The following is an 11,786-nucleotide window of genomic DNA, read 5'->3' as shown; positions in this document are numbered from 1 at the left end:
AATTGGAAGACTGATGAAGCTAAAAACTGGGAGGAAGAGGCAGCAAAAGATGCAGAGGATGGTGGTTAGGCTGCCGTCTCCCAGCAAGACAATCTAAACGTACCGCTGGAGGTTTATGGAATGGTTTAGACCAACATGTCACAATGGTCCAGTTAAAGTACGGAACTAAAACCAACTGGGAATCCGTCGGAAGCGATTCTAATTGAGGTTTTTGGAAACTCTTCTTCCAATCTAAACGAGGCTGACCAATTTTACACAAAAAAAAAAAAAAAGAACGAGAAAGAACTGAAACATGAAACGTTGACGTGTCGTGCCGTGGCGATCATTTTATTTATTTATTTTCAGCAGACTGGGGGAAATGGGATGGATGGAGCGAACGCGCAATGTGGAGCTTGAGTTATTTTGAAGAGAAGGCACAAAAACATCCATCTTGTAAGAACATGCACCAGAATCATCTTTTATCCATTACTGCCTCTGAAACATAAAATCCCAGCAGAAAGAATACTGTCAAGTATTCAATGGGTTGTAATTACATTTCTGGAGATTGTGGCAAAAACAAAAAAAAAAAGAAATTACCATGCATTGCCAGATGTTTTCCTCACACTGTCTTTCCTAAAATAGTGGCAAGAAAAATGAGGGATAACCTTCAGTTTATTTAATATTAACTGTCTCACAAAAAATGAATTCATATTTGTATATATTTATATATCTTTAAAATTAATTGACAACCTTGAAGCCAATCAAGTCCAAATCCCTGTGATCTCAGAGGATTTTCTCTTTCTATATATTTTTTTGGTACATTGTGCTTTATTTCATCTGAAGCTTTCAGTCACAATCAAAGTCCTATCTGCTGATCTTCTATCGTTGGCAGCTTTAATAAAAAGTTAATAACTCGCCCAGCTCTTGGTACACTTACACCCTGGATCAGGGGCAGAGGGGGTAACTGGGGTGTGAAATAGACTGCAGTTAGTTGATGGACTCATGAAAAGGACTCGGATGGCTGCTTGTCACTCACACAGCCGGAGAGCCGCCTCTTCTCCATCTGAAGTCAAAATATGAATCTAAATAGCCCGGAAAAAGGGCATTTCTCCACCAATAGATCCCTGGAGTGGCATCATCACGGGGAGTTATTGGCGGCGCAGCCTTCCCTTCCCTTTCCTTGCCTTCCCTTGCCTCGCCTGGCCTGGCCCAGCCTCGCCCGCACCGCCGCGGGGTAGGAGGGGTTGTAGTGACGCCGTCATCCAATGGGCACCGGCTTCCTCCGGACGGAGCGCAGCATCTTCTGTCTCAGCGGCACTTTTGCGCCAGACAAGTAGGGACGTTCTCTTGCTCAGCGGTGGAGAGAAGAGAGGAGAGAAGAGAAGAGGAGAGAGAGGGGGGAAAAAACCACAAAACCACTACGGGAGATCCGGGAATTATACCGACTGACGGAGATTCATCCTTCTTCTTTCTCCTCCCCTGATTGTTTCTTATTTTTTTCTTTTCGTCTTTCTCTCTCTCTAACCTTTTGGCTTTTTTTTTTTAAATGTTTTTTTGGTTTGTTTGCTTGTTCGCAAAGATGATTGCTGGCTGCATCCTGTTGGCGTGCACCGTACTCGTGGGCGCATCCTCGGTAAGATGAGTTAATTTTCTCCCCCGTCTGCTCCGGTTGGAAGTGCTGCACTGCCGTAGTGCTTTGCAGCGCGCTGCATGGGCGCTCGGAAGTGGCCGCGGACGGCTCACTTTGCCCCGTTGTGCTGCGCCGCCACATGATGGGTGCAGTGGAGCCGTGCAGTTTGGAGGGGAGAGAGGGGGGAAAAACAAACAAACAAACAAAAAAAAAAAAAAAAACATCTGCAAGGCTTGTGATTTAAAGTCATTTATTTATTTCTTAAAGACGGGCGGACTAAAAAGTAAGAGCTAGCCTCCCCCGGAATAAACTGCAGCATTATTGCGGTGGTCGGTGCTTTTATATATACATATATATACTGGACTGGCTTGTTGTTCCGCCGCCCGCAATTAAACTTCGCTTTGCACGCCGCTAACATTTCAGGGAGTGCGACTTGGTTGGCGATCAGTTTTGCCTAATAAGGAAGAATAATTGGAGGGGTGTGAGAGGGGGGGACATCTTATTTCGTTCACAAGCAAACAACTGCCATGGCTGAGCTGTCTGCCTGCCTGCGTGCGTGTGCGTGTGTGTGCGTGTGTGTGCAGTCAGAGGGGATGTGATACTATAGATGCATGAATCAGGTGCATGCTGCAAGGATAGTTGCTCTTTCTGGCTCGTACTCTGTGATCCTGCAGCTGTGCCTGATCATAATGCACATTTAGCATTTTTTTTTCTTTTATCCTTAACTACATATTGCAGAGACCATATATATATAGGCTTCACTTTATGGACACTTTCTATGTCGTCGCTGTTACTTAAGCAGCTGGTCTGCTTTTGTTATAAGGATTATGGCTAATTATGATCACCACAAGTTCATTTACGTTCATAGATGAAGTAGGTCTAATAGGATTTCACTGCCACTGCACTGTGGTGGCTTTTTGAGCTGGGCGATGCGGCTCACCACCCAGGACGGCAGCGTCTTTGGGGCGGCCCGGGTTACTTTGGTGTAAAGTTATTTGTGAGATATAAATTTTTAACTGCTTATTTGTACGTGTTGAGGTTAGATATGTTGTATACAGACCTGTAAATTAAAAGACAGCTTTTGGATTACTATCAAATAATGCAAGTTGGAATGTTTTGAATGGCTGTCTTGTGGTATAAATTTGTGTAAAAATATAAACATTTTATACAAAAATGGCCTGGATGACCAAATTGATTTGATTTAAAACAAACAAAAAATATTTTTACTTTTGCTACAATGACATGTAATCACACTTATTGTTATTTTGACCTAGGGAGATTTAAAATGTTTGAATAATCATCACTAAGCAGTGATTTCAGCTGCTTTTTATGCAACTGAATTTGACATTTTTGCTGTTTTGCTGCACCAACATATTACGTGTTAATGACTGTTAACTTGTGCTGTTTACTAAGGTAGCGAGCCCGCATTAGGTATCTTAGAGATTAATCAGTGCTATCCTTAATAAGCGTGAGCTGTTTTTAATTTGACTTGTAAGCAAGAAAAGAGTTCCCTAGCACGCCTTTCCTCCAGCTGGACGGCAGTGCACAGCAATGAGACGGCTACTTGCTTATGCCTTCAAGAGGACTGCAGACTGTAAGAACGGTGTTGCTTTTTGAAACCTCTGCCTACCCTGATTTTGATTTTGGGGGAACTGGCTGCGCCGCACTAGAGGAAAACGTATAAAGCCAGTCGTCTCCTTCCTGGAATTCCAGTTCCTCAAAATCTACACCAGCTGCTAAAGTCTAGTAGATGTATAGAGTTGGCCGGGCAGCATCTGATGGTGATTGATCTGCTTCAGACGGTGGATCCAAGTTGTAAACAAACAGCAAGATTCATTGTTAGTCTGAAAAATCCACTCATGAGCCTAAATTAGTCCACCTTTTATTTTTTTCCCTTCCCCTAGGGGAGCAGGGCGGGTCAGCCCCTGAAGCCTCCCTGCAGACCCGGCTTCTCTCAGAACTTCTACACGGTGATTGTCCCCAGAGACGTACTACACGGCCAGAGCATCCTCAGAGGTAAGTCTGCTGCTGCTGCTGGCTACCATTTATTGACTGATGATTTTCTTTTTTTCTTTTTTTTTCTTCTCATCTCTGCACTGATGTGTCGCATCGTGTGAGTCTGTGCTTGCCTACCTTGCGTGTGTGTGTGTATGTGAAGAGGGGAGTGTGGGGCATACGATGTGGTGTGGGATTCTCCATCACTCCTAAAAGGTCAGAATGTAATTTAGTCGCGGCGGTGCAGCATGGACGCCGCGCAGCGCGGATGGGACTCTTTCCCTGAACTCCTGCAAGATTTCTGGGGATGCGCTGTGACAGCAGGTAGCTCGGTGCATTCTGTTCCAGCAGCTTTTCAATTGAAATGAGGTTTCACTGATGAATGAACACTGAAATTACTCCGACTGAAATAAAAATGAGAAATTACTTCTTTTCTTTTTTTTTTTTTCTTGATTGACTTAGCGTGGAGGCTCTCGGAGCATTTAGACGGCCTTCCTCTTTCCTCCTCCTCCAACTATTTTTTTATTTTATTTTATTTCATTTTTCGCTGTTTGTTACAGCTCCTTTGTTTTTAATCGCATCGTTTTGTTCCTTGTTTCTTTTTTTTTTTTTTTTTTTTTTAAAAAGAGAATCCAATTCCTGTTTTTCATCCACTTCATCTCCCTTCAGCCGAGGCGGCGCGCTGCACCTACTGCGAGGTTAATCTGCAGCCATCTGAAAATTATGCTGCAGCTTTTTCAGCATGTCTCATTTGTTTTCCGGTGAATCATGGCTATAATGGAAATGAATTCCCCCCTCTCCCTTCCCCCTCCAGCCACATTCCAGTGTCCCCCATTTGCATAATTGACTGACAAAGAACACCTTGAACAGTCGCCGAATGTGCTTGCATAGCGCAGAGCAGATTATATTTACATCTTAAAACTTTGTTTAAAGGCGCTGTAAGAAAGTATGTGGCCTGTTTTTAGCTCTATGTACTTACACAATTTTTATTTTTTTACATATGGTTTACATCTTCAGTTTTAGTCAAAAATATAGAGATGTAGTTTTCAAAAGATAATTTCATTTCTTTAAGAGGAACAAAAATTATTAAAACTAATCTGGTTATATATAAAAAAGTAATTAACCCCACAGCACCATACTACCACCACTGTGTTTGACTGTTGGCTTGATGCTCTATTACTGAATTGCTGTTAGATTTTTTTTTTTTTATTATTTTTTATACCAAAAGTTTCACTTTTGTCTCATAAATCCACAGTCATTTCTGAAAACTTAATTTGAATGCATTTTTTTTTTCTTGCGTTTTTTTTTCTTACTTTGATGTTCGAATTTGAATCTGAAACATGTAAACGTGATAAAGAAGCAAAAACTGAAGAAATGTGTAAATTTGGGGCAGTGGCTCAGGGCTCCAATTTGTTGGGGGGCGCTCGCATACTTTCTTTTCTTCGTTTGATCTATAAATGTGTTTTGGAAACATTTTACTTGCAGAAGAGTGAAAGGCTAATATCAGAAGAATTGCATAAACATCTAGGGATTTTTCTGAATGTAAACAATGCTCAAGTATTTTAAGGTAAAGTTATGGCGCAGTTTTTGGCTACAACATGAAGCTATTGGCAGGGGGACATACTAAATCTACCATGCATCATTCCAGCGGAGGTAGAGGACGACTGTCATTTACACTAGTAAAAGCTTTTTGTTTTCCTTTGGTGGTCAGGGCACCAAAACTGGCTTTAGCCCAGGGGCCGACATCCTTGTAGATCCGGCCCTGACCACAGACACAAGGAACGGTGAGGCTCGTTTTGAATATTTAGGATGTTCGATCTGACATGAAATCGGTAAAAGCTTAGATTTAACGCAGGGAACGGAGCCGGTATTCAGGACGTTTCATATTCCCGTCGTCTCCTCCCTGCATAATGGCAAACTGTTACTCATAGTTGTGGATAGCGGCTCCAGCCAGCGAGCAGAATGAGGTAAGCTGTCCCCTGACACCTTGCCTTTATAGCCAAATATTTGTCTATTGTTTGTGAAATGCTGTTTGCCGGAGGGAAATGGCATTTTTATTGGAACAGCTGTTTGAGGATTTTCCGGCTGCAAAGCGTAACAATTGAATTATTCTGGAGGTGATTTTGTTGTTTAAGGAGCTGACAAGGACAGTGCAGCCGGTCGGCGGGGAGCCGCTTCGCCCCAGAGCGCCTCGCAGCTCAAGGTTTCCAAACCGACTCGGGGCGTTTGTGCTGGTCCGGGAGAACGTGATGGATCCAGAGTGCTAACCATGCGAATGGATGTGGTGTGTGTGTGTGTTTCACAGGGATGGGACATGTCTAACTTGGCTATTAGCTGCTAATGCCCTCGTTTGAAAAAGTGTCACAGCAGAGCTTTAGCTGCGTCAGTTTGATTCACCTTATGTTCTCGATCGGCGCGGCTTTGATCCCACATTACCTTGGCTTCCCGTTTCTCCGTCTCTCTCTGGTCGGTCTTTGTGGAAATCAATCGGAGATCCGTGCTGTCCTCCCATACCTGCTATCCAAAGAGATTCGGGTTCCAGCAGCTTGAAGCGTCTCGCTAGTGATTAATGCACCGCAGACTTGTCTTATCGGAGGTCTGTTTTCTGTGCGGTGGGACACAAAGTGGGTGGGAAGCTCAATTTTACAGTATGAAAACCTCCAGACTCTCCCTGCCAAGAAAAATAATCGGTCAGGGCCTGTTGGGGGAGGAATCCTGGATGTTCTGGAGCTGGGAGGGGAATGGTTATGGGCCGGTTACCAGTACTAAAGTTTGAAAGCAGTACCATTTTTATAAAATCAAAATCTTCATTTTTATTTTTTCTTCATTTTTCAAGGTGCTTTGTTTATATTTTGGAGAAATGAGGCTTACTTGCAGTCAGTCCACTATGTGTTCAACCAACAATGTCCAACCATTAGCCTCGCAAATATGATCTATTTAAAGTGTCTTATAAGACAATTCATTTGTAGATTCATCACCAGCATCGAATATCCCAAATTATTAAAAAACATGTTCCGTTTCTCGCCCATGAATTACAGAAATGCTTTTAAAATGAGACGTATACCTCCAGTTTTGGAGATGACCAAAACATTTCAGTAAGATTATATTGTCCTTGGGAGTATTGGTCACATAAATCATATAAATTTGTTATAGTCTAAATATACTATAATTTATATTGTTTAACACTGCTGTGGTTAGAATTTTGGATAGATATAAATTTGACAAGAAAATGGTCCTCAGTTATATCCAGCTCGATTTTCCATCATATTCTGTTTTGTGCTTCAAAATTATACAGACGCAAAATATGTTGCCTTGACTGATCAATTATTGGAAGAAAATGGGTCAATTCCCATTTTCTTCTACCAGGGGCTGGTAGAAAACATAAATCTGAGAATACCTCAGTGGATCGTACAGCTGTCAATTGAAATCTAAGAAAAATCTGAAGTGATGCACTCAGTATTCGAATATGAAGACGTGATTTTTGTCTGTACCTGTCGAGCAGAAGGTCGTTTTACTGGCAAAAATATTTTACGTTTTGAGCAGTGAGCATATTTTCTTGAAAGAAATAGTTTTCAATGCTTTTCATTAAGTCTGTGCATCAAAATGACAGTAAGTAGGCTAAATGTTACTGCTAATACTATCCGGACTGTGATAATCAGCCAGTTGCGGGTCAAAGCGATCACATTATGTCTTTGTTCAGCTGTAAAGTCAACGTTCTCACACCTTTTAGATGAGAGTTTCCAGAGTGCGGTTCTCCAGGGACTTCTGCCTCCCTCTGAACACGGACGTTTAGGTACGGGGTGAAGAAAGGCCAAAAAGCTGCAACCCAGCGGGTGCAGCAGTGTGAAGCGAGCTCTCCTCTTCCAGTCACTGAGCAATCTGTCCACTTCGACTCCGTTCACGGCGAGGTGGAGGGGCCAGTTGTTCTGCTTCTGTTTCGCTCGGCGTGTGGGCGGCTGAGAAGCGACCATGTGATATTTTCCTTGTCAAATTCATTAACGCCCATCTCGGTTAATTAAAGGTGTTGGAAATGCCGGCCTCGACTCGGCGGCAGCATATGTCTGCCCGTCGCAGTGCGTGTCCGCCTTATCTACCGTCCGTACTGGTGTTGGATCACACCTTGCATAACTGCTGGAAATTACTCAAGCATGTATGTTTCAGTGCACAACTTCCAGTGATTGTCGGTTTGTATTTGTTTTGTCGTAATGAACACTAAATGTTGGAACGCAACTCGACCAACATCACGTTTGGCTTCTTGCCAACATTGCTCGTCAAACACGTCTTGTGTTTTTCTTTTTTTCATTAGTCTGAACTAACACAGAACTAATACCTTGTAAAAGCATTCATACTCCCTTTGAATTCAACATTTTGGCACATCACAAACAAATTTGCATAATTGTGAAGCAAAAGTAAAAGACTCCCTGCGTTTTCCCAGAAAAGATGTTATTTTGAAGGGAACCTAGCTCCACCGGCTTTGACGTGTTTTCCGTACAAAAGAAGCTCAAGCTTTGCCAAGTTGGAGGGATGCATCTGTGAACATCGATTTTCAGGTTTTGACACTCATTCACAGTTGATTGTAGGTGTGGGCTTTGATTAAACTATCTGAAGACGTGAATACGGTTCGATCTAAACGTTGGGTTCCAACGTCGGCTTCAGAAGAGCCACGTCACTGCAGCTGCTTTCCTTCTCTAGCACATCTGACTGAAATGAAGGGTTTGCTCGCGGGCCTCGGCAGAGAAAAATGAGGGAATTCAGTCGTTTGATTCAGGTCGCCGGACGGATGGCAGCTCTGTAAGACTAGAGCTAAATCACAGGAGTCAAACTCAGACTCAGAAACGCCAGTTTAAAAAAAACAACAAAAAAAACCAACTTGTTTCTTTGAAAAGTTTTGCGGCTTGCATGAGGCGGTTATTTGGTCGTGTGAAGGTTGGGTTATATCCTAAACTGCATTGGAAATGCTTTTTTCGCATCACACAAGTCACATGGTTAACAACCGGATGTTGCCACTTGCGCAAACGACAAAGACGAAGTCAGGAAGTAGTTGAAAGATGGTTGTGCGGCATGTTCTCTAATCACTTATCATGTGAACAAACTTATTTACGTATAATCTTTGAATTATTTAATGGAAACACTGTAATTGTGAAAATGTGCTTTTTGTGACTTTGGTGGACTATTGACAAAGTTTTGTGATCGAGACAGTTTATGATTTATTAACTTAAGAAGTCTGTAATCAGAGTAAGATGTATAGATTTTTTTCACTGTCCCATTTGACATTTAGTTTCACATGTGCTCACAGGATTAGGTGTTGTGTGTTTTTAATGTTAAACGTTTTATCGTCATACCTGAAGAAAACAAAACCCCTTCCTCTGTGGTAAAATCTTTTTCAATAAATATCAATCTTGGGCCACAACTTTTTTTTTTTTTTTTAGTTTGGCCCACTGTATATTTGAATTTCACACCTCTGTTCTGAACCATTCTACCTTTACAGCCTCCTACAGGCTCTTTCAGGGTTGGCAACACCATCCCTTCTGGAAAAGAAGCGTCCTCACAGCACGATCTTGCCCCCGCTGCGTGTCACGGTTAAGACGGCGTGTTCAGGATGATGTGCAGAGTTAGTTTTCTATCGCATATCGTTCACCATTTATCCCAGAAGTGTGACTTTTGGTCTCATTTGATCATCTCTTGGCACGTTTTCATCTTCTGCATCGTCGGTTTTGGTGATCGGCCATGTTTGGTGGTAAATCTGCGGTTCCATTTTTTTATGATGACGGTTTCAGCAGCGCTGTGAAGTATTAAGATATTTGATAATCCAACTGTATGCCTGTCTGGTCTTGGTCTTCATAATGATTTTCGCTCACTCTAACAAACCTCCATGAGGATTTTATTTAGGGGTATCAGATTGACAAGGGCGGAGTACAAATACAGTTTTTTATTTGCTTTTCTTCCAGTTTCTCAGTGCGCTTTACTTTTTCTTGTATCCTCCAAATTTCCAATATCATAGATGTTTTTGCTTGATTAAAATGACTATTTTTGCAAGGCACTCTGCTTCCGTACATGAGATGACTTTCCTTTTTTTTTGGCGCTGCAGTACGAAGTGTTTCACTTCAGCCAGCAGCGACTGGTTTGCCAGCGTTTGGAAGAGAGCAGCTAGAAGACAGTGTCTGGCATGGGGGAAAAAAAAAACAACAAACAAAACCGTCTCAGCATGAAAAGGAATAATTACAGGCGGAAAAAGATGAAATCCATTTTACAAAAAACAAAATCCATTTTCCTCCGTTCTTTTTGACTGAGTGCCTGTGTCCAAATGATTTAGTCCTGATGGGAGTGGCCTCTGGCAGCCTGACGGCTCCCATACAGCGCGAGGCTTCACTGGAGGGTTTAATGAGGAAGAAAATGATGCGAGTTGCATACAGCGATCCTTACCAGCTTTCATCTCTGCTGCCCACTGGAGAGTTTTTTTTTTTTTCTTCTTCTTCTTTTTTTTTCTTTTTGGGGCCCAACATGTTTGAGCACCGTTTTCCACCACCGTCATCATGTAGCTCCCGTTGTTTGGCACAATAAGCCTCCGCCTCTTCAGCCAGACCGCTCCTGTTTTGTTGCCAGGTGGGGGTGCAACACCGCAGTGAGACGATGTTTTATCTCTCGACGGAGATCGTGGGGAAAGCCTTTAAGCCGCCTGGCTGCTGGGTCACCATAGCCTCCAATTTTATCCACTTTTTACAGGTTTTTGTGTTTGTTCTGGAGCAAAGTTTTCTCAGCCGATTATGAATCTTGTAATCCCTTTTTTCTTGTTCCTCTCCTGTTTGGCTGGTCCAAAAATATCCAGTAAATGCTCCATTGCTAAGTAACGCTAAGGGCTCCCTTTTGCCTGGTTGTGTGTCCCGTTGAGGGCAAAGCTTTCGCGTCATCAAAGGGAAGAAATACATATATATATATAGTGGGCACTGAAATTGGAAATGCATTATACAAGTAACAAAGTTAAAAAAAACACATCAGGCGTCTTGAAATATTTAGAGCAAAAATAAATAATTAAGATTCATTTATGCGCGATATTGAAAAAAAATTCTCATACCGGTGCTCACCCTTTTCGGTTTTGGGCATTCTCACACCTGATAGTAATGCAGACTTTGTTTGATTGGGGGACAAAGTTGCAGCATTTTGTTACATTTTCAGTCGGTGTGGTTCGCTGTCACCCTGCCCTGTGCTACGGTCCACTTTCTGCTCTCCTGTCTGGTCATGCGTTTGAACCGTGCCAGAGTTCACTTCAACCAAACCGAGACCTGGATTTGTTGGCGGCTCTGTGTTTGCATTTCGGTTTGATTCTGCATTCACACTCGCACTAGAAACCAAACTTTCTAGGCAAATTAACTAGAATTTCATTGAACAGAGCTGGTGAGACTGCATCCTTACTTTCAGCATAGTGAGATCATATGACTGGTGAAATGCTGAAAGGTCATGTAAGAAGTTCAATGCATCATTCAGTGACCCTGCTGGTCATTCATTTCTAACTTTATAGGTTTAAGAGGCTGGTATGATCAAGTGGTTGACCATGGAAGACCCGCGTTTAACTAACTCACAAATGTCTGCCCTGCCTCAAACTTACACGAAATAACTCAACCTATGCTTCCATGTAAATGTTTGTGTGGGAGTCGGGTCAGGATGAAAGGCGAGGGCTATGATATATAGACGAGCGAACAGCAGGGCCTTAAGGTTGCCGATTCCTGCTGGAGGCAGATAAGCCAAGAAAAGGGAATAACCCACTGCTGCACATCACTGTGCAAACCATCAACTTGCCCGAACGGACACCTAGGAACACAGAGAGGATGACGTCGGCTCGGCACGCAAGACATTGATTTGCCGTTCAGTCAGATAGCGTCTCTTTAAGTCGCTGTCAGCACATATTTGAAAAGACAACAGTGATTAGCATCACCCTTTGCCCCTCGTCGGTCCTGGGAGACGGCAAGAGCAAGCAGCCTGTTTTAGCTCAGGTGCCTGGCTGGCTGCTTGTTTGCTGTTACTTTGATGCTAAGATGCTTCGACAGAAAGTGGCAGTGGTAAATATGAGGTCCCAAAATCTTTTAAGCTAATGATATTTTTGATGGATGCTTCACAAATTCAAAAATGAAAAGAACTGAGTAAGGGAGGTATTTTCACTTTAGACTTTAGACTTTATTATCATTTT

The 11,786-nt window shown here is 42.6% G+C and overlaps 1 protein-coding gene across 2 annotated transcripts in view; it reads left to right on the top strand.

Moving 5' to 3' along the window:
• Nucleotides 1–1,306: 1,306 nt before the first annotated feature.
• The window catches only part of LOC122834324 (cadherin-4-like), a 301,525-nt gene continuing 291,045 nt past the window's right edge, over nucleotides 1,307–11,786 (top strand). For both annotated transcript variants that reach the window (XM_044122665.1, XM_044122664.1), the window contains exons 1-2: nucleotides 1,307–1,612; nucleotides 3,514–3,625. In XM_044122665.1, coding sequence (XP_043978600.1) covers nucleotides 1,526–1,612; nucleotides 3,514–3,625 — 199 coding nt within the window. In that variant the 5' untranslated portion in view covers nucleotides 1,307–1,525. The remainder of the gene's footprint in view (nucleotides 1,613–3,513; nucleotides 3,626–11,786) is intronic.

This window comes from Gambusia affinis, linkage group LG07, assembly GCF_019740435.1.
Source record: "Gambusia affinis linkage group LG07, SWU_Gaff_1.0, whole genome shotgun sequence".
Classification (NCBI taxonomy): Eukaryota; Metazoa; Chordata; class Actinopteri; order Cyprinodontiformes; family Poeciliidae; genus Gambusia; species Gambusia affinis.
The sequence above is the reverse complement of the archived record's forward strand: the minus strand, read 5'-3'. Positions and strand labels throughout refer to the sequence as shown.